Source organism: Eschrichtius robustus, chromosome 4 (genome assembly GCF_028021215.1).
Source record: "Eschrichtius robustus isolate mEscRob2 chromosome 4, mEscRob2.pri, whole genome shotgun sequence".
NCBI lineage: Eukaryota > Metazoa > Chordata > Mammalia > Artiodactyla > Eschrichtiidae > Eschrichtius > Eschrichtius robustus.
This window is the reverse complement of record NC_090827.1, coordinates 81,210,582-81,234,415: the sequence shown is the minus strand read 5'-3', so window position 1 is coordinate 81,234,415 and position 23,834 is coordinate 81,210,582. Positions and strand designations below refer to the sequence as shown.

Here is a 23,834-nt window from a genome sequence, read left to right as displayed (position 1 = left end):
TGGAAGGAGAAGACTAAGATGGGAGTCAACTTTTAATCATCATTTGTTTCACGGGCTAAGTTGGCACCTGTCACCCAACACAGGTTCACAGTGCTGAATGCCTACCCCAGAACACCTCCTGGCTTCCTCTGTGCCAAGTGGGACCCTTCCTCTTTCAAACATCCAGAACTCCTTTATGTGATTGACTCCCCTTCTGCTCCATTGACATTTAACCTGTGTTTCTCTATAGTTTCTGTCTGACAGCATGTTTAGATGGAGTCACTAATGTTCTTTTTACATTGTTTCTCACATACAGGTATACCAGATTAGGTTTAACACTCCTTAAAGGTAGGAAGCATGATAGGTATTACTATTATTATTATTATTATTATTATTATTATTATTACTACTACTACTACTAGAAAGTACCTTGCAAAGCATCAAGCCCAAACCAGGGTTTCTCAAAAGCAGCACTATTGACATTTGGGACCACATAGTTTTTTGCTGTAGGAAGCTGCCCTGTGCATTGCAGGATGTTTAACAGCACAGTGGGTCTCTACCTGCTAAACGCCAGTAGCAACTCTTTGTCCCCAGAGTTGTGACAACCAAAATGTTTATAGACATTGCCAAATGTTCCCAGGTGGAGGCTGCAAAATCATCTCTGGTTGAGAACCACCACACTAGATGGATGTAAACCAATATTATGGTCACTGCAATTAATTTGTTCAGATTACCTGGAATAATGCTCAGAACTGAGTAGGTACTCAATGAATATTTATTGAATAAATGAAAAAATGAGAAAAAGACTTCATTAGTTATATTCATAACTGGCCCTACAGCATAAACCCTTATATGATTAAGATGATATTATATATATATATATATATATATACACACACACACACACACATACACATATATATATATATATATTTTTTTTTTTTTTTGGCTGTGCTGTGCGGCATGTAGGATCTTAGTTCCCCAACCAGGGATCGAACCCGTGCCCCCTGCAGTGGAAGCGCAGACTCTTAACCACTGGACCACCAGGGAAGTCCCTAGAAATTATATTCTTATGCTTACACAAAGATCACAGCTAACAGTAGCTTTCTCGCTAGCACATGACCCATGAATACATCTACGATGGTTAGCATCCTGTTTCTCCATCAAGCATGAGACAGAAAAATTATTTCAAGTTCTAGGAAAATATTGCATCAAACACCAATTATCAGACCCATTTTCAGAGAATTAATTCTACATGGGAAAAAATAGTACAATCAAGAATTATAAAAAAAGACTGACAAATAGAGAATCTCAGATGAGTGTACTTAGGAAATTTCTGTTCTCTTAAAACATAAGTTTTTTAATATAAATGTCTCATCAATCTTCCAAGATCTTTTCCAAAGTCATCAATCTTTTCCAAGATCAGAAAATTTGTACTATCTTCTGATATTTGGGGAACCTATGTGAGGTGGCATTTCATCTGGAGCTATTAAAGAATACTGATGTTACTTTGATCTTTAAGAACTGATACTTTTGGACCATCGTGTTAAGGAATACTGATGATGTTTTTTATTTTCAAATTTTCTCAGTGGATTCTTAAATCCTGTATCAACAGGCAACATTTTCCAAATGAGCACTAATAAAGTGTTCTTATCAAAACAGGGGTAAATGTAGCTGAAAAAGAAAAGAATCAAGGGGCTTCTCTTTCAGATACACTCACTCATCCTTCTGGTGGCTTCGTGCTATATACAATCTTTTGGAGGGAATCGTAATTTAGCAGCAGACCTCCACTAAACAGTGTGTTAAAAAGAAATTAAACAAACTTCTACTTTTGGCTAGGATGTAGTAACCTGTGATAGGTCAATGCAACCCCCCCCATCAAGTAAAACTAGAAAAGCCAGATAAAACACAAGAAACATCTGTTTAAAGGCCTCTGATAGCTGATGAGATCATCAGGAGGTGAGTGGCTGAGATCCCAGAGAGAAGACGACTGCAGAGCAAACAGTCTACATTCTATGGATGCTTTTCCCCCTTGGATCTTGCCAATTCTTGGCATGGTGCTAGAAACTGAGAACCTGGACACAGGGCCACTGCAAAGAGGAAGAGAAGCCAGTAGAGCTTCTGGCAATCCCATGGGGGTGGAGAGACAAAAATCAGAGTTTTGGTGCTGCCAGAGGAGCAGGGTATTAATGGGCCAAGGACATAGCGGGAAAGGAGACACAGAGAAGTGGGCCTATCACATGGAAGAATTTCCCCTCAAGGCATTTGCGGTAAAGAGCAAGAAGCTAAAGAGGCAGAAAACCTCTGCAAAGCCAAGTGGAAATCCAGCAATCTTATTCTGAGAAGAAAAACATTACAACTAGGGACTGCCCAGGAGGAGCAGAATGCAGTAAACACCTTGGTTTCTCAGTAAGGCTCACTGGAGAAGTGCACCCTCAGTATGGAAACAAACCAGAGGGAGATGGAGCCTTACCAACACTGCCTTATAAACACCAAGCAAAATCAGCTCAGTCTCTGACTGGATCAAGGTGGTCTGTTCCCATTCTACATGCCTGCCCTTCAGGGAAAGACCTGTTGCCCCCTGCTGTCAGCCAACAGCCTTTAGATCCTTCAAGTTTAGCCTCAACTGCAGAGAGCTGCCTCACCCAAGGGCACACCCTTCCCAGGAAGGACCACAATCAGTGGTTGATTGTGGGGATATAAAGACCCGGCTGTCTGGACCCAACATGGAACAACCCCTTCAGGTCGTATGTGCCCCAGAGCTCCCCATGGATTTAGCCAAGCTTCAGTGTGCCTGGATCACATTTCAGCTTCTGCCTCTACCCAATCCTGCTTTCTCTCCCTACTTTACAAGTGCTGATCCTTAATAAATACCCTGTACAACAAACCCCATCTCAGTGGCTGCTTCTGGAAGACCCAGCTTGTGACAGCTGCAGAAGTGGTCCAAGAAAGCAGGTGATATGATGGGGTTATTGATCTGGATTACTCACTGCTGGGATGGCAGCGAAGTTGCCATCATTGATGGAAGGTAGAGATAGACATTCCCTGGTATAAGGGGGTGGTCCAGTTGCTAAAACCCTTAACAGAGGTGAATTGGAATAGTCCACCTATGGAAAGGAATGCACTGAATGGGGTAATTTACCAAGTGTTTGAGAAGTAACTATAAGGACAATGAATTGGATGGCTTTCAACTAAGCTCAATTTCCTAGAAAAAGATAACTCAAAGCTCCAGGCAACTGTAACTCATATGTGAAAGCCAAAGGGCCTTCCTCATAATTTAGAAAGAGGTTCTTACATACTGTACCAGGAGAGTCTAGAAAACTGAGGATCAGAAAAACCTGATAATGTAGACCCATTAAAATTAAAACCTTCTATTCCATAACAGACATAATAAAAGACAGGAAAGGCAAGCCACACAGATAGTACATATATCCAACAGATGACTTACATCCAGAATGCCTGAAGAACCACAAATCGAGAATAAAAAGACAGACTACCCAATCAAAAATGGGCAAAATATTTTGATAGACACTTCACAAAAAAGGATATTTAAGTAACCAAAACATTTTGAAAATGCAACCCAATTCATTAGGAAAATTCAACTTGAAACCGCAAAGAGATACCACAATACGATCATCAGAATTGCTAAAATGAAAAAGACTGGCAATACCAAGTGTTGGGGAGGATGTGGAGGAACTGCAACTTTCACCCACAACTGGGAGATGTATAAATTGAAACAACCACTTGAAAAAACTTTTTTGCTGAACAAATACATAACCATGTTCCATCAAAGACATGTACAAGAATAGTCACAACATCACCATTCACAGTAGCTGGACACAACTCAAATGTCTATCAACAGTAGAACAGAAAAATATACTGTGATGGAAAATATATGAGAACACCATAAAAATGAGAATGAGTGAACCACAAGAAGATGAAAATACAGTGAATCTCTCAAACATAATGTTGAACAAATGAAGTTCAACACAAAAGGCATGCATACTGTACGATTCCGTTGATATCAAGTTCAGAAGTTGGCAGAATTACCTAAGCTGATAGAAATCTGCATAGAGGTCTCTTTTGGGAGGATCAAGTCACTGGGAGGGGGCTTGTGTTTCTGGGATTCTGTTAATATTCTATTTCTTGATCTGGGTGCTGGTGACATGGGTCTGGTCACTTTGTTAAAATTTGTTGTACTGTACACATTATTTGTATACTTCCTTTCATGGATGGTATATTTCAATAAAAAACTTTAAAAAATGCAACAAAATGCAGACACCTACATTGCTTTTCTTTTTCCTGCTGTGGTGAGAAGCAAATCCTGCTGACATTGTTGTTCTCACTTTGGTTTCTAAACTGGGAGCATCTGAGGAAATCGGGCCAGGAGGCATTCACCATCCCCAGGACTGATTCACAGCCCTCTTTTGCAGACTCACAGAAGGACCTACAGGGCAGGAGTCCATGACTAGAAGAAAAGAGAAAGGTGAAAATTAATGTTTTTACAGACGATTTCTCAAAATAATAATTAAACTAAAGAAAAGTTGGCCGCCAGTGCTGCAATATTATCTTAATTTATATTTACTACAGTCAACAACTTGAACTTCTACCTTCAACACTATAACAAGGATTTCAGCCACCCTACTGTCATGATTCTAGAGGGAATAAGCTAGTTCCATAACAGATCATCTAACTGTCTCTGTGGAAGCATTTATCCCAAATGATTTTTTTTTGTTTTGAGATTTCTTGTGCTAAAGTAAACCTGTCAACCAAAACAGAGCTCTACTTACTATCAAAAGGAGTAAATTAACATGGAAATGAATGCCCCCAAAATGGAAAGGCAGACATAGGTCACAAAATAGGTTAATCTCATTTCTTTCTCATCCCTTTCAGAAATTCAAAGTACCTCTGAGAGGCAGCCAGAGAGAAAGCTGTTCCTTAGCCTCCTCTGCCTCCCTGGAAAAGAAAATATTATACAAACAAATGGCAACTCTGAAAACTTGGACAGTTATTTATCTTTTCATTTCTATGTTATCTTCTGCAAAATAGAAAAACACAAACAACTGTCCATTAGCAGTAAAGTAATGATGCCCTGGAGTTTGTCTTTATTCATCTGACATTCAATCAAACACTCCTGGATCCGCGGCTCTGTGTCTGGGGGCAGGGATGCTGCAATGTCAAGGCCACGGACTTGTTCTCTTGCAGACCCAGGCGGCTTTTTTCTACTTTGCAGCTACAGACTGCATCTCTCACCCTGGCTGGTCATCTAGCAAAGGCATCTCAAACGAATTTAAGAAAACTGGGAAAGGGCTTTCCTGGTGGCGCAGTGGTTGAGAATCTGCCTGCCAATGCAGGGGACACGGGTTCGAGCCCTGGTCTGGGAAGATCCCACATGCCGCGGAGCAACTAGGCCCGTGAGCCACAATTACTGAGTCTGCGCGTCTGGAGCCTGTGCTCCGCAACAAGAGAGGCCGCGATAGTGAGAGGCCTGCGCACCGCGATGAAGAGTGGCCCCCACCTGCCGCAACTAGAGAAAGCCCTTGCACAGAAATGAAGACCCAACACAGCCATAAATAAATAAATAAATAAATAATCCTGGTCAGAAAAGGTGATGATTTACTTAAAAAAAAAAAAAAAAGAAAACTGGGAAAGAAAATATACATGTCAGTCAAAGCAAAGCACACACTTCACAAATGTAGGGTCAATAAGCTATTGCAGAATCATACAGTATCAGATCTGTAAGAAACCTTAAACAGCACCTCATTCAAATCCTCCATTTAAGATACGTTCAGGGAGATTCTGAGACACACATAGCTTCCTAATGGAAGAAGCGGGAAGAGAATCCAGATGTTTTAACTTTCAATCCACGTTTTATCTACTGTTGCATATCATCTATTCTCATATAAGGACCTAATAATTAGGCTTTAAGAACTTTAAAGCCTAATTATAATTCCCCATTCAAATTTCTATAGATCACAGAAACATAATGGGATGCGCCAGTCACTGAGTTAAAATAGAAGTGATTGAGTCTGTGAAAGAATCTTGAGAGTGAGCTCTTGTTATATGAAAATGTGAGAAAGGGGTACTCATCAGTTACTTTCAGATACAAACACTTTTGACCTTCTCAGAAATTCACCTTAAAACTGAGTATCTTTTAGAATCCTGATATTCACATAACTACATTAATATGTAGCTAAATTTGTTAGTGAAGATGTGGAAAGATGTTTTGCATTTGAAAGAATTCGCTTTAGAACATATAATATGAATTAGTCCAGGCAAGTGTTTCAGTGTAAAGAGGACACCTGACTGCCATTCAGGAAATATATGAGATATTCATAGGATGGAAAGTATCGCTTAAATAACATTTTTTTTAAAGATTTCCTTTCCTAGATCTTATTCCAAAGACGTTAGAGACTATATTTTCTCAAACGAAACTGGGGAACATGGTTGAGGAATGTGGAGAACACAGAATTCCTATGCAAATACTTATACTTCGCTAGGCTCTAAGTGCTACTACACATGCATTAACTCATTTATTTCTCACTCCAGCACTATAGTACTGTACTGTACCATAGGTACCATTACTATCATCCCTAATACACACAAAAGGAAACTGAAGCACAGGAAATATAAGAGACTTGTCCAAGATCACTGAGGTAGTGAGTATCACAGCCAGCATTTGAACCCGGGCAGACTGATTCGAGGACGATTAACTACTCTATTACATGTGAGTCCTTACTTTAGGAATGTATGCTCCAAAAGCATAGCTCAAGGTTAGTTCAAAACTTGATATGTACTTTCCCGTGGACCAACCATATACACAGTGGTTGGGTTCTCCCTTCACTCTACAAACTCCTAGTTAACCTTCAATGAGTCAGTATTTGCCTAAGGGGCTAAGGAACACTAGGAAAGGGTGAAGGCATTTCTCTTTCTTTTCCAGGTGTGAGACAGCCCACAATAAAGCTACAAAATAAGCTAGGCTTGGCTTCAGCACTCTTCCTTGCCTCCTAGTCCCTGACCTGCGTACTGACACCATCCTGCCCAACCCCACTCCAGCACCCCACCTGGACAGCCACCTCCACAAGAGCATTACTTGCTTCTCAACATTTTCTTCCCTTCCTACAATCAAAACTACGTTCCCATACTGTATTTCTCTTTCTGATTACAAATACCTCTATATGGAATCTAAGGAAAAAAAAAAAAAAAAAAAGGTCATGAAGAACCTAGGGGCAAGACGGGAATAAAGACACAGACCTACTAGAGAATGGACTTGAGGATATGGGGAGGGGGAAGGGTAAGCTGGGACAAAGTGAGAGAGTGGCATGGACATATATACACTACCAAATGTAAAATAGATAGCTAGTGGGAAGCAGCCGCATAGCACAGGGAGATCAGCTCGGTGCTTTGTGACCACCTAGAGGGGTGGGATAGGGAGGGTGGGAGGGAGGGAGACGCAAGAGGGAAGAGATATGGGAACATATGTATATGTGTAACTGATTCACTTTGTTATAAAGCAGAAACTAACACACCATTGTAAAGCAATTATACTCCAATAAAGATGTTTAAAAAAAAAAAAAAAAAAACTACGTTCCCCAAGTGAGCTGATCACAATGAGACTTTCAAAGAAAAGAGAGGAAGATAACACAGAGTAGTACATAATAATAGATGGATACTTAACCCTCCCAGAGGTTTTTGGCATCATTAGAAGATTGCTTGCTGGAGCAAAGGAATCTCTAATTGATGGAATTCCAGGGGCCATTTACACAGGGAAAAATTCATCCAACATTGTCGGATGGGGGAGTCACAGTGAGGTTGAGTAACACTTGGGGCCCAACTCTCCCAAGAGGTTCCTGGACCTTTCCTCACTTCTGAACCCACATTTTCGTTGATCACTCCACATCTCCTCTCAGAATCTTCTATGGTAAGAGCAATGAGGGTTCATGCAGGGGCCCAGCAGACTGTTTTCATGTTCTAAAGCTGAGTCTTTAATTCAGAAGCTGACTTCTTGTCATTGACTCTTACCAGAGTCATTTTCTGCCATAAAGCATAAGCTGTCCCCCTAAACTTTTCACACTGGCCACTTCTCACTGTCTGATCTTGCACCAACAGTTCACTCACACCAAGACTCAGCTTCCTCATTTGAAAAGTGAGGGGTTTGGAAGAGCTGATTTTTCATGGTCCTTTTACCACTAACATTCTGTAAATCAAAATTCATTCTTTAACACAATGCTTCTCAGAGGAGTGGTGATAATCCCACCAGCTTTGCTAAATTTCAAAAGGTAACATTGTTTTCCTCGAGACTTGTTCTGGGAATATAGAGAGACATTAAAATACCATTAGGTCTTCCATTCTAAAAATAGGGCCTAAGAAAAATGTCTAGAGTGTTTCCAAATAGCTCTCTTAAGAGGTGTAACCAACCGAGACCCATAGGCTTTAAACTGCTGGACGAGGACATGTGAAATAGTGATAGAGTATTAATAACCAGCAGCCCTTTCAAACACTGAGCAAAATGAAGAGCCATTTGTTCTTGCTTTGCATGAAATTCAAGTGCCTACGAGGGATTGAAGCATTTTGCTTTTCATCACATGGAACAGTGCCGTGAGACAGACCACACTATTTTGAAATATAAGTGCTGATATCCAAGCAACAAGCAGACTGACATCTGAAAACAGTGCTCAGCACAGTGGAGGGGCCAGACTGGGCTACCAGGGTACTATTTTAGGAAAGATCGTTACTTTAAGCGATGTGTGAAGTGCATTTGGGGTTGTGCAAAAGTCCCTACAACATTTCAACTCAAGCTTATGCAGAAAATTCTTTCCTCACCTCTGTAATTATGTGTTGAAACAAATACATACAAACAAATATAAAGAATTTTATTATACAGTAATAGTGAGGTTTCTAGGGGATTTTCACTAGGAAGGCTACTCAAATTATTTATCCACAAAAAAATTGTAGATTTTACCTCTATAATTTTTTTTTGTAGAAAAAGATGTTTATTTTAAGATTATTTTTTTTAACATCTTTATTGGAGTATAATTGCTTTACAATGGTGTGTTAGTTTCTGGTGTATAACCAAGTGAATCAGCTATACATATACATATATCCCCATATCCCCTCCCTCTTGCGTCTCCCTCCCACCCTCCCTATCCCACCCCTCTAGGTGGTCGCAAAGCACTGAGCTGATCACCCCGTGCTATGCAGCTGCTTCCCACTAGCTATCTATTTTACGTTTTTACCTATACAATTTTAAGCAAATTTATCTGCTAAAATTTCTATATTTATTTACAAAAAATTAGATTTTTTTCTTTATTGTACCTTTTGACCAACATCTCCCCATTCCCCTCCCCCACAAATTTATAGATTTTTATCAGCAAAACGGTTCTGATAAAGACATAAAGTTAAAATTATTGAATAAGCTACAGCCACACAGTAGGCTTATATAATAGCTAATGGATTTTTATGTTTTATAAATCACTTTTTTCTAACTTTTTACTTTTTTTATTGAAGTACAGTTGATGTATAATTTTATGTACGTTACAGGTGTACAATATAGTGATTCACAATTTTAAAGGTTATACTCCATTTATAGTTATTATAAAATATTTGCTATATATCCCATGTTGTGCAATATATCCCTGAAGCTAATTTTATCTAACTTTTTACTTTAAACTACTTTTAGAGACTTACAGAAAAGTTATAAAAACAATACAGAAAGTTTCCATATAGCCTTTATCCAGGCTCCCCCAAAGCAATCTTACATAACTACAGTGTAATTATCAGAACCAGGAAATTAACACTGGTACTAAAGTCAGGACCCTATTCAAACATCACCAAGATCTCCATTTAGGATCCCACACTGCATTTAGTTGTCACTTTTTATTTCTGACAAACTAACCTTTAAGTATATCAGAGAAGCTCAGGATTTAAAACTCTTCTTCCATGGGGCGTGGAGGGGGAAGAATTTTTGTTGACAGGCAGGCTTTAAGATGGCCCCCAATGACCCCACCTCCTGCTATTCATGTCCTGTGTAACCTCCTCCCCTTGAGTGTGAGCTGGCCTAGTGACTTGCTTACAACCAACAGAAGGTAATGGGATGTCACTTCCATCATTAGGGTACATAAGACTGTGACTCCTCTCTCACTAGCAGATGCTCTCCCTTACCAGTTCTCATGAAGCAAGTTGCCATGTTGGGTAGGTCTACATGGCAAGGACTTGAGGCTGGCCTCTGGCCAACAGCCAGCTAGGAACTGAGGCCCTCCACCCTTAAGGAACTGAAATTCTTCCAACAATCACATGAGCCTGGAAGTGGATCCTTTCCTAGGCAAGCCTTCAGATAAGACCCAAGACCTGGCCAACAGCATCAATCCACCCATATGACAGACCCTGAAACAGAGGACCCAGATAAGACACTCCCAGGTTCCAGATCCACAGAAACTGAGATAATAGTTGGGTGCTGTTTTAAGCTGCCACATCTGTGGAAATTTGTTACGTAGCAATAGGTAACTAATACACTTTTCTTTGATATATCTCTTGGTAAGAGGCATGTTACTGAGTTAGATGTATTATTTATTGATGAGACTTACATAATCTTTTTAAAAGAAAGTCGTAAATTTGTCTTTGTTAGGCCAAGCTGTTCAGTGAACAGTGCTCACAAAGTCATAGTCACCGGGAACACCCAGAGCTGCAGACCTTAGTCGTGAAGAGAATGTTAACGATGGAAGGGTCTTGCAAGATAATGTACTACTACTTCCTCCTTTTATATTGCAAGGAAATTGAAACTTAAAAAGATCTCAGAGCCAGATGCTATGACGCCAGCCCAGTGCTCCAGAATGTCTCACCTAGCTGACCTCTTCTCACAAACAGGAGTCACAGATAACACAGGAGCATAAATCCACAAATCATACAGGAGCATGAACTCGTCACCACTGCTGGAAAACACAAAAAACAACAGATGACTTGTTTTCTCTGTGATGGGCCAACGGCATCAGCTTCCTATGTCTGCACCCTCTGGTGGCCTCAAGAGACCTCACAAGAGGTATGGCTTAGCTGGGGTACGAGAGGAGTAGGGAAGAGATTCCCTTGGTTCCCAGCTTCACTAGACATGGGGATAGAAAACTGTGCTAGTGAACATTTATATGTGTCATTGTCTCACATCAGAAGAGAAATCACGGGAGAAGTCAAGTTATTTTTTGGTCACACTGGTCTGCAACTCTTTAAAAACCAGAGTTTTTCATCATCTTCATTTGTAATAGCCACGGTTCCAGCAGGAAAGAAATGACTCACTGAAGTAGGATTACTGCAGAGTATTTAATGAAAAGGTCACTTATGAAGGTACTGGCAAGGTTTAGAAAAACCAACCAGGGGTAGTGCAGCACGCGGGGTACCATCCCAGATTCAAGGGGCAAGGGGAAGGAGCAGTTATTGGAACTCAGAAAGAGCTGTATGCAGGAGGCTGCCTGATAGGAGCCAGAGCCTCCCACAGTGGGATTCAGGCAACTCCAAACTGTGTAACCTGGTAAAGAAGAAACTAGGGGATCATGACCCAACCTGCCTCTCTTCCCACACTCTGATGTCCTGTTAGTGGCTCCCACTGGCTGAGCCCCACAGGAAGCTAGAAAGTAGCCACTGTTGAAACCAACCTGTGGGGAAGAGTGGGCTGGAGGAGGGTGGGAAGTGGATAAGGAGAAGTAAAGGAGAAAGAGCCAGCACATGACTGCATGCCTCACACCAACGGGAGCTCAACAAATACTTGTCAGGGGACAAAACGCAGTGCTGTGGGAGGAGTCTACTCAACTATTATTAGCTTGAAATCTGGTAGGAGTGTTTACACCGCAGAAATCAGCAAATGCTACAAATCATAGTTTTGTTTTGTTTTTCAGGGAGCCAGTTTACCAGCATACCACTGGATGAAAGTATAAATCATGTCATCTCCTCTAGAAGGAAAGCTGTTTTTACGTCCACTGGAAGGAAAATTATGGTCATGCACTTCTTGGAGCAGATGAAGACATTATGTCAATATTAACCCTCTATCTCCCACCACCACCAGCCCTCCTTTGAGATACACGACTTTCTTGGTGGTAATACCATCTACCCAAGTCCGCAAGCCTAAAAACCTTTGTTTCACCCTCAACCTCACCATTCATATGCAATTAATTACTAAGTACTGTTAATTTTACTTCCCCACAGTCCCTCAAATCCATTTATTCTCTCCCCATTTTATGTTCTCATAAAATTAAACTAGTTGTAGTTCCCCTAATATATGACAGATTTAGGCTGCCTGCTTTCTCCACCTTGCCCACATGGCAAACTTCTATATATCCTCCAAAATCAAATTCAGCTGTTACTTCTTCGCTGGGAACAGCCTTCCTAATATTGCCAAATGGAAAGGGTCCCTCCTCCTTCTCTGCGTTTCCCCCCATACCTTTTAAACTGATCACATTGGACAGCAGTGTAATTGTTTTCATGTCTTGTCCCCTATTATGCTGAGTCTCTTGAAGGCAGAACTGTGTTTTATTCATCGAAGCATCCCTAACATCAGACAATGCACCTGGTACATTGTAGGTGCCAATAAATATTTGCTAAAGGAATAAACATCACTTTCCTAACACCTTTGTTGAATAAACTGATGTCAGAAGCTGAAAGAGAGCTCCCAAGCTGTACACATGGCTAGCAAGACCCTCCACCCCACCATATGTCTACCCCCCAACACTCACATCCTTGCCAACAGTATCTGCTTGCAGGACTGATTCCATCATGCCCTCTTTCTCACTTCCAGCAGATATCACAGAACACTTGGTATGTCCGGGTCTCTCTCACTTCCTGGATTCCCATATGTTCGTGGATCAAATGTAATCTTCTCAGTGAGATTTTCCTGAACAACATTTTGCTTAAAATTGCATCCCTTGCCACCATACCCATACTCCCCCAAAGCTCTTCAATTCTTTTTGGAATTTTTCCATTGCACTTATCACTATCTGATATACTATTATTATTATTAAAATTTTTTTAATCAGTTTGCTTATTGCCTATCTCCCTCCAATATAATATATGGTTCATGAAGTAAAGGATTCTTGTCTATTTTGTTTGCTGTCCTATCCTTAGTGTATACAGTAGGCACTCCATAAATATTTGTTTGAGAAATAAAAGAATCACATGCAGAGGATAATTCGGTGGCCTGCTTGGAACAAAGCTGTCAGAAGCAAAGTTGGGAGCAGAACTGTCACTACCTAACTCCCAACTTAATGGTCTGTACAAGAGCTCACTCCATCCCTGCTCACATGATCCCCTCCCTATCAGGTCAGCAAATTCTACACTGTTCAATCGTGAAATAATTCCCACGTAAGGGCAAAATTTCGGTAAAATTGCTATGGATGAAAACCCTACAGATTAAGTGTCTCGCTTATATGCCAATAATAAGATGTCACCCTTAAAATAGAGAAACTTGAGGAAATAACAACAAATAAACACAGCTTGAATTAAGATGAGTGTGAATAATGTAAAACCACACAACCGCCCCTGAAAGAGAATATAAAATTCCATACCCTTCTACCCAACATGATCCTGATTCTCATTAATACTTGGCATACTTACCAGGGCTCATGGGATAGAGGATTAACAATCACAGAAAAATTTGCAATTGTTCAATTATTTTTTGCAGCTGTTTTGATTTTTTGCACATCATGAAATGATGCCTTAAATATGGATCTTTGAATGCACTGAATCACGAGCATTAAATATAAATTCTAGTCACATCCACCTAATACCCATGAATTATTGAGGAGAAAAGTAAACAAACAACTCCACTGAGCTTGATGAAATATGTGTGCTTGAGACACTGTCAGTGATTTGACAAGGCGTTTTCAGGTAATTTGAGCCCCTGTGGCCTGATTCTCCAGCTTTACGTCTTTGTAAAATAAAAGTAATGTGAATTATCTGACTGTGTATTACGCACACTTTGAGCCATTCTGGCACATAAATGAAATCTTACTTATTATTTTATGTCTGTATAATGCCAAAAAGCAGACTAGATCACCCATGTTGCCTGAGACTGAAAAGGGAACTGTGATACAGTTGACCACCTAAACAGCCAGATAGTCAGCACAGGTGTAGCCCAAAAGACTGCTGTTTCCAAGTTAGCAGATAAAATCAGGGAAGTAAGTGGCAGATGACTTTCCGAATATTTAGTTGGTATTAGCAACAAAGCCTCTTTTTGCTTTGACTACTGATCTGTATAAATTCTTAAAAAATATAGATATGAAAAAATATTAATTCTGTAATGTTTCCATTTATTCTCAAATGTGACACAATTAGAGTTCTTGGGACATAGACAATATCTTTAATAAATAAATTAGCAGTATGTAATAATTCTTCATTTAGAAAAAAATAATAAAATAAGCTTATGCTGACTTTATATAATTTGCGAATTCTTCAAAAAATTGTTTTAAATCAAGTCATATTTTTCAGTTCGCTTTTAAGATTATTTCAGGGTTGCATTTCCACAGGAGAGTGGCACATGCTATCTTATAAAATAATGTCTTTAAAAATACAGCAAGCTTTCTGAAAACTACAGGCCAATATCAATGATGAACATAGATGCAAAAAACCTCAACAAAATCCTAGCAAACAGAATCCAATAGCACATTAAAAGGATCATACACCATGATCAAGTGGGGTTTATCCCAGGAATGCAAGGATTCTTCAATATACGCAAATCAATCAATGTGATACACTATATTAACAAATTGAAGGAGAAAAACCATATGATCATCTCAATAGACGCAGAAAAAGCTTTTGACAAAATTCAACACCCATTTATGATAAAAACCCTCCAGAAAGTAGGCATAGAGGGGACCTACCTCAACATAATAAAGGCCATATATGACAAACCCACAACCAACGTCATTCTCAATGGTGGAAAACTGAAACCATTGCCACTAAGATCAGGAACAAGACAAGGTTGCCCACTCTCACCACTATTATTCAACATAGTTTTGGAAGTTTTAGCCACAGCAGTCAGAGAAGAGAAAGAAATAACAGGAATCCAAATCGGAAAAGAAGTAAAGCTGCCACTGTTTGCAGATGACATGATACTCTGCATAGAGAATCCTAAAGATGCTACCAGAAAACTACCAGAGCTAATCAATGAATTTGGTAAAGTGACAGGATACAAAATTAACACACAGAAATCTCTTGCATTCTTATACACTAATGATGAAAAATCTGAAAGAGAAATTAAGGAAACACTCCCATTTACCATTGCAACAAAAAAGAATAAAATACCTAGGAATAAACCTACGTAAGGAGACAAAAGACCTGTATGCAGAAAACTATAAGACACTGATGAAAGAAATTAAAGATGATAAAAACAGATGGAGAGATATACCGTGTTCTTGGATTGAAAGAATCAGCATTGTGAAAATGACTATACTACCCAAAGCAATCTACAGATTCAATGCAATCCCTATCAAACTACCAATGGCATTTTTCACAGAACTAGAACAAAATATTTCACAGTTTGTATGGAAACACAAAAGACCCCAAATAGCCAAAGCAATCTTGAGAAAGAAAAACGGAGCTGGAGGAATCAGGCTCCCTGAATTCAGACTATACTACAAAGCTACAGTAATCAAGACAATATGGTACTGGCACAAAAAAAGAAATATAGAACAATGGAACAGGATAGAAAGCCCAGGGATAAACCCACGCACCTATGGTCACCGTATTTTTGATAAAGGAGGCAAGAATATACAACGGAGAAAAGATAGCCTCTTCAATAAGTGGTGCGGGGAAAACTGGACAGCTACATGTAAAAGAATGAAATTAGAACACTTCCTAACACCATACACAAAAATAAACTCAAAATGGATTAAAGACCTAAATGTAAGGCCAGACACTATAAAACTCTTATAGGAAAACATAGGCAGAACACTCTATGACATAAATCACAGCAAGATCCTTTTTGACCCACCTCCTAGAGAAATGGAAATAAAAACAAAAATAAACAAGTGGGACCTAATGAAACTTAAAAGCTTTTGCACAGCAAAGGAAACCATAAAAAGACGAAAAGACAACCCTCAGAATGGGAGAAAATATTTGCAAATGAAGCAACTGACAAAGGATTAATCTCCAAAATTTACAAGCAGCTCATGAAGCTCAATATCAAAACAACAAACAACCCAATCCAAAAATGCTCAGAAGACGTAAATAGACATTTCTCCAAAGAAGATATACAGATTGCCAACAAACCCATGAAAGGATGCTCAACATCACTAATCATTAGAGAAATGCAAATCAAAACTACAATGAGATATCACCTCACACCGGTCAGAATGGCCATCATCAAAAAATCTACAAACAATAAATGCTGGAGAGGGTGTGGAGAAAAGGGAACCCTCTTGCGCTGTTGGTGGGAATGTAAATTGATACAGCCACTATGGAGAACAGTACGGAGATTCCTTAAAAAACTAAAAATAGAACTACCATATGACCCAGCAATCCCACTATTGGGCATATGCCCTGAGAAAACCATAATTCAAAAAGAGTCATGTACCACAATGTTCACTGCAGCTCTATTTACAGTAGCCAGGACATGGAAGCAACCTAAGTGTCTATCGACAGATGAATGGATAAAGAAGATGTGGTACATCTATACAATGGAATATTACTCAGCCATAAAAAGAAACGAAATTGAGTTATTTGTAGTGAGGTGGATGGACCTAGAGTCTATCATACAGAGTGAAGTAAGTCAGAAAGAGAAAAACAAATACCATATACTAACATATATATATGGAATCTAAAAAAAAAAAAGAAAAAGGTTCTGAGGAACCTAGGGGCAGGACAGGAATAAAGACGCAGAAGTAGAGAATGAACTTGAGGACACGGGGAAGGGGAAGCTGGGACGAAGTGAGAGAGTAGCATGGACATATGTACACTACCAAATGTAAAATAGACAGCTAGTGGGAAGCAGCAACATAGCACAGGGAGATCAGCTCGGTGCTTTGTGACCACCTAGAGGGGTGGGATAGGGAGGGTGGGAGGGAGACACAAGGAGATATGGGGATATATGTATATGTACAGCTGATTCACTTTGTTATAAAGCAGAAACTAACACACCATTGTCAAGCAATTATACTCCAATAAAGATGTTAAAAAAAAATAATACAGTAAATTTTATAAGCAGAAAAATTTGATACTTTTTACTAAAAGATTATCAGTAAAATTCAACTCAAAGTGGTATAGTAATATAGTGGTGTGCAGTAGTAGAAATATTGAAAATAAATTGGATGCTGGGGAAGAGGTTTTGTAATTCTGGTACAGCAAATATTTTTGAAAAAATCAGTCCTGTATCAACTTTGATGCCATCTTGATTGTTCACCTAGAGGCCATCTCAGTAATCTGGCCATCTTTAGTAATAGGATGGAGTTGGAACAGGAAAACCATATCATCTGTGTATTTGAAATGACAGGCAAATTTTACTCTAACTTTAAATAATGGTAACTATAGTATGGGGTCATTTTTCTAGGGAACTCTGCTGCTTCTAAAAAGGAAGCCTAGGACCTTGATAAGAAATGAACAAATTGTGCCTTCCAGAAAAAGAAATTTTAAATACCTCTTGTTTCTGTCAACATTTTTTTTCTTCCTCTCGAGTGGCTGAAACAAAAGTATGCCTAGAACTTTTATTTACCTGACAGGGTTTTAGCAAAACCAAAAGCTTAAAAGCTGAACACAAGGTGAATGGAAGATAGCAACATAGCAGAATTCCAATCTTGATTTTAGGAGCAAAACACAGAATTCAGGCTGAAAAGCAAGCTGATCTTAATACCTAGAGTCAAAAATTCTATTTTCTACCATGAACCTTTCAACTCTGAGCAAGAGCCAAGCCACCCAAGGCACACAGGTGTTCCCAGCAGATAATCTGACATTTCCCCAAGGTGACACAATGTAAATATTTGTTTAACATTTATTTAGGTGAGAACCTGACAGTTGCAACAGAGAAAAAGAGGGCTTTGGCTGGCAGGGTCCCTACTTGCAAGCCCCACTGGGCAAAACAGAAGTCCTGCAGATAACTGGGCCCATCGTTTCTGAAGGCAGTTAGGAGACTACTTGCTGCTACTGGATCCATGGGAGTGTCAACACAACCCTCCCCAAGGTCCCCAACTGGATCCTCTATTATTCCCAAAGCAAATATAAAAGTGTCCCTGAGAAAAGTTATGGTAGATTTAATTTTCTTCTTTTTTCATAAGTTTTTAGAGCTCCTTTAATCAGGACCATGGGCCATGAGTGAACCTGCCCTTTAATCTATGGGAAACTAATTGACCATAAGATGCTGGACTCCTTGTCACAGTTTCTCCACTAAGTTCTCACCAGTCAGTTTAAATATCTCTAGTGATAACAACTCACCATTTCCTGAGACAACATTTCCATATATATACAACTTTAGTATCCATAAAGTTCTCACTTTAGTTAAGTTAGAATTTACTTCTCTATGACTTTCAGTTCCTGGTTCCATCTTTGCCCTGTGGAAGCATAGAGAAAAAGTGTGCTCCCTCTTCCGGTCGTGGCCCAGGAGATTGGAGGGTGGCCGTTGTGCACCCTCAGGGCCTCACATCTCCAGGTCCCCCAACTATTCTTCACATGAACAGATTCTGAACCACTCTCCTGGTCATTTTTCTTTAAACATGTTTATCACTGTTCTGTTTCTGCTCTGTACATGAACCTTACATCTAAGATTTTCAACTAGAGTTGACCTAAAGTCTTTTTAACTGATGCATATGAGTCAGTATTAAAAAGAAAGCACTGAACCACCAAGCCAATCCTCAGGAACAATCTAGTGTTTCCTCATCTATTAGATCCAGGATTTTGACAGAAATGAACAAGAACAAGTTAATGTACTTTAGCTGGTTGTTCTGCCAATTGATGCTCACTCAGAAGGAAGTTAAATCATCTCTGGGAATACCATTCAACTCAATTTAAAATTGTAATTATTTAACACATGTATAGAATTTGATTTATGCACGAGTTTTCAGGAACATATCAATTATACAAAGCAATGCACAACCATTATCAATGGATTCTGAACTCCCATTTACCTAGACATTTAGGGGAGCTCCCTAATGGAAGAGTTTATTTATTGATCCATTTATTCCAACAAATATTTATTGAGCACCTACTATGTGCTGGGCACTGCTCTGAACACTGGGTATACAACAGTGTGCAAAGTCAGTAAGTTCTCTGCCATTGTGGTGCTTATAAAGTAAGACAGACAACATACAGACAAGCAAAAAGGGACACAGCCTTGCTGCAGTGAAAGACAACAGAACTACCGAGGGTGATCAGAGAAGATTTCTCCACAGAGATGTCTTTTGAACAGAGGGCATAGTTCAAGGGGATAGATCCATCCTGGCAAAGGGAGCAGCATGTGAAAAGGAAGCTGGGGAAAGGTGAGCATTTTTGAGAAAGGTCAGTGCAGCTGTGGCAGGGTTGATGACACCAGAGAAGCAAGGAAGGCTTCAAAAGCCATGGCAAGAAGTTCAGCTTGTAATCTAAGTCTAAGGGAAAGCCCTTGAATGGGCAGAGGCAGGGGAATGACATCATCTAATTTGTGCTTTTATTTTTTTTCCCTTTCAGTTTTATTTAGACATAACTGACATACAGCACTGTGTAAGTTTAGGATGTACAGCTAATGATGACCACAATAGGTTTAGCAAATATCCATCATCTCATAGAGATACAAAATTAAAGAAATAGAAAAAAATATTTTTCCTTGTGATGAGAATTCTTAGGATCTACTCTCTTTAACAACTTTCATGTAATAACGTACAGCAGTGCTAATTGTGTTTTTAAATCATCATGTTGACAGCTAAGTGGAAAATGGATTAGAAGATGAAAAGAATGAGAAAAATATGCAAATCTTGCATCTCTGAAAGAGGTGATAAAGTTTATACCCTCCCAGAAACTCACACACCATCTTTGACTACCATATCAATAATAGTACTATTTATATTTAATAATAATTTACTTATTATTTATAACAATACTACTTATGGAGAAGTTACTGTGTGCTAGAGAGTGCAGAGCATATATGAGCACTGTATAAGTCATTCTGTTTAATACACACAAACAAACCCTATGAAGTGGGTATTATCACTTTCATTAAACAGATGAGGAAACTGAAGGTCAGGAAGGCCAACTGAAGTGCCCAAGGTCTTATAACTGGCAATTGGCAGAGCTGTGGTTTGAATCAGGTTTCATCTGCCCCCCAAACTTTCAACTGCATTCTCTGCATTTACCAGATTAATTTCTGTAGTCTCCAGTGAACATATTTATTTGGGGAAAAGTATAGTGCTTTTGAAGAAGTTCATTTGAAGAACCTCACTCAACCTCTTCCACAATCCTATAGGGATTGAGTACATGACAGAAAACTGTCCGGTAGATCCCAGGTTTGACATATAATCTTTAATCTCTAGTCATTTAGCTAGATAAAGAATTTTTTTTCAGATAATTTATCTATTTTCTTGACTAAAATGTGGATAGCAGGACCTGACATATCTCATCTTTTTTTTTGGACAAGTTCAATTAGGTCCGGCATGAGAAATATTGACCCCAAAATAGATGCATTAGCTAAACTTTGATTAGGACGTGATGATCCAGGTATTGTGCTAAATGGTTTAATATGAGTTATCTTAGTCAAAAATCAAAAAATATGGAACACATCACAAATCTGCATGTCATCCTTGCGTTGGGACCACGCTAATCTTCACTGTATTGTTCCAATTTAGTATACATGCTGCCAAAGCAAGCACTAGATAAGAATTTTTAATTTCATGTCTACAGATGTTAAGAATATCTGCAAAGCACCTAGGGGCAAATCAACACTCCAGAGGAAAAAAACCGATAGAAAACACATCCATTTTGAAATGTTAACGATTTATTTCACGAGCAAAGTTTCTCTGCAAAGTATTAGAGGATGTGAGTAGGGTGATGATGATCAGTCAGATCTCCTGGGTGTCTTCCAGAAGCAAAGCCAAGGCGGGACCTCTCAGGCCAGTTAACCCTGCTTCAGCTTTGATAAATTCATAGACCTATTATTTCAACCCAGTGGGAAAGGGTGATAGCTACATATCAAAAGCATGTGGCTGCAATGTTTGCTTCCTCTTCCAAACACAGAGATTTTAAGTGTATCAAAAAATCACCCAGAAATATCTGTTATTCTCCTGGCCTAGGAATTGTTCATCTCTCTCTACCTACACACCGATATTTTTAAGCTATTCCTTCTAACCCACATATTTTTAGGGCTACCTAAATTGTTTATCAGCCAAATCTCTATACTTTGAGATATATTTCATTGAATCAATATAGTTCTGGATTATCCTGTATTATACGATATCCTTTAATTATCCTGTATTATAGTCCATGATATACACACTTATTTTTTAATAAATGAAACAATGAATGAAACTGTTTAATTAAACTGTTAAAGTTCATTGTTATATAGTATAGTTGAGTACAGTTGAGGTCTCAAAGGGACAGGTTAAAAACCATACTACTTATACATCCCACTATATCTTTTTAAATTAAATTCTAAATGTTATTAAGTACCTATTTTCTCTAGGATGGAATATAAGCAATTCTCTATTATTTGAATAGTAGAGTAGTAGAGAAAATTAGTAGAACAAATGATCCAAAATAGTGAAATATGAGAAAAAATGTTTGATATATAAAAATATAAGAATTATTTTCTACAATACATTTTACCTTTCTGAACTTATTTTGCTTATTAAATTTAGCTTGCAGGTCTCATGCACATGCTAAATGAAAGCAGGAAGCACTGGTCTGAAAGTACAATCATAAAATTAAATATAATAATGAATGTAATAAAATGTAGGACAAGTCCCTGAAGGATACCTGAAAATTGACTATAAATTATTACCCACTATAACAGAAAATGGAAAACTCTCCTATGAGAGCATTTCTCAGGATGAACTAGGTCAGGAGAAAAACAAATTTTACCTAAAAGTACCCTGAAGACTCTGAGCAGCTTAACTAGAATTTTACAACTGATTTAGCTGAGAGTAGAGATTGAATTATCAGAAAAAGGATGATCAAAATGAGTTAAGAGTCCCCTGGAGGCTGAATACACTCTCTTTCATTGTCTTATATGAAATTTATATAAGTATATATAAATTTCATGGTAAAGAGAGAACTTTCATGGTAAGGAGAAAAACTCTTTTATGTAAGTATATAAATTTATATAAGTATATATACACACTCCTGAGTCCATAGAGAAATTAAAGCAAAAAGATGTAAGTGAAATTGTTTGAAATTAGGGAGAAATGGAATCCAACTCCAGCAGCCTTAAGTATTCTACCTAATTTTCTTTTAATCCATATAGTATCCTACATTTTTTCCAGAATCCTTCAATATTTAGCATATGTTAGAAATACTCTGTGCTCTCAATGTCATTAGTACTGCCCCTCCTTTCCAATCCACTGATAGCTATTGCTGACATTTACTGAGCTCTTCATAAAAAGCCCGCACTGTCATTTAATCCTCACGTGAACTTTGTAAAGCACAATGATTATCTCCATTTTACAGATGAATGGGCTGAGACACGCGGCTCCAGAGCCTGTGTATTGAATGGCGACCCCCAAAAGACACGTCCATGTCCTAACCCCGGGAACCTATGAATGTGACCTTACTTGGAAAAATGGTCTTTGTGGATGTAATTAAGTTAAAGACCTTGCGATGATGAGATCATCTTGGGTTATCTGGATGGGCCCTAAATCCAGTGACAAGTGTCCTCACAAGAGCAGACACACACAGACAAGAAGGCCATGTGAAGACAGAGGCAGAGACTGGAGTGATGTGGCCACGAGTCAAGAGTGATTGAAACCACTGGAAGGAAACTGGCAAAGAAAGGAAGTGAGCCTCTCCCCGGGACCCCTGGCACAGTCCCCACCAGACTTTGGACTTCTAGAACTGTGAGAGAATAAATTTCTGTTTAAGCCACCCAGCTTGTAGTAATTTGTTATGGCCGGCCTAGAAAATTAAGACAATCACCACGTTATAATGCCACTGTTCTAGAAACATAAAGGGCCTCTCTACTACCATGCCATAGTTTGACTCTTGGGAAAGATCTAACAGAGTTTCTCTCTTTAGCATGAAAGTACCCTCTGCAAATGATTCTTTCAGGGGAAACATTTTCCTGAATGTGGTGTCTGTTAATAGTGCTTCTATACTTACTTCTACAATTCTGAATCTATTGTTTCTTTTCTACTCAGTTTTTATTTTATGGCAATGTAGGTTTTTTCCAGTTAAAATAATAAAAACCTTCTCTAGGTCCATCCACCTCACTACAAATAACTCAATTTCGTTTCTTTTTATGGCTGAGTAATACTCCATTGTGTATATGTGCCACATCTTCTTTATCCATTCATCTGTTGATGGACACTTAGGTTGCTTCCATGTCCTGGCTATTGTAAATAGAGCTGCAATGAACATTTTGGTACATGACTCTTTTTGAATTATGGTTTTCTCAGGGTATATGCCCAGTAGTGGGATTGCTGGGTCATATGGTAGTTCTATTTTTAGTTTTTTAAGGAATCTCCGTACTGTTCTCCATAGTGGCTGTATCAATTTACATTCCCACCAACAGTGCAAGAGGGTTCCCTTTTCTCCACACCCTCTCCAGCATTTATTGTTTGTAGATTTTTTGATGATGGCCATTCTGACCGGTGTGAGATGATAGTGAAGTAAGTCAGAAAGAGAAAAACAAATACCGTTTGTTAACACATATATATGGAATCTAAAAGAAAAAAAAAAAATGGTCATGAAGAACCTAGGGGCAAGACAGGAAT

At 38.8% G+C, this 23,834-nt stretch overlaps 1 protein-coding gene and 1 non-coding gene across 2 annotated transcripts in view; both read right to left on the bottom strand.

Annotated features, from left to right (window-relative positions):
- The window catches only part of CORIN (corin, serine peptidase), a 220,436-nt gene that overhangs the window by 152,084 nt on the left and 44,518 nt on the right, over nt 1-23,834 (bottom strand). Inside the window, exon 4 of the mRNA XM_068542232.1 lies at nt 4,266-4,447. Coding sequence (XP_068398333.1) covers nt 4,266-4,447 — 182 coding nt within the window. The remainder of the gene's footprint in view (nt 1-4,265; nt 4,448-23,834) is intronic.
- LOC137764536 (U6 spliceosomal RNA) lies at nt 20,675-20,780 on the bottom strand. Its single transcript, XR_011074037.1, has one exon. It is a non-coding gene; the product is annotated as a U6 spliceosomal RNA (small nuclear RNA).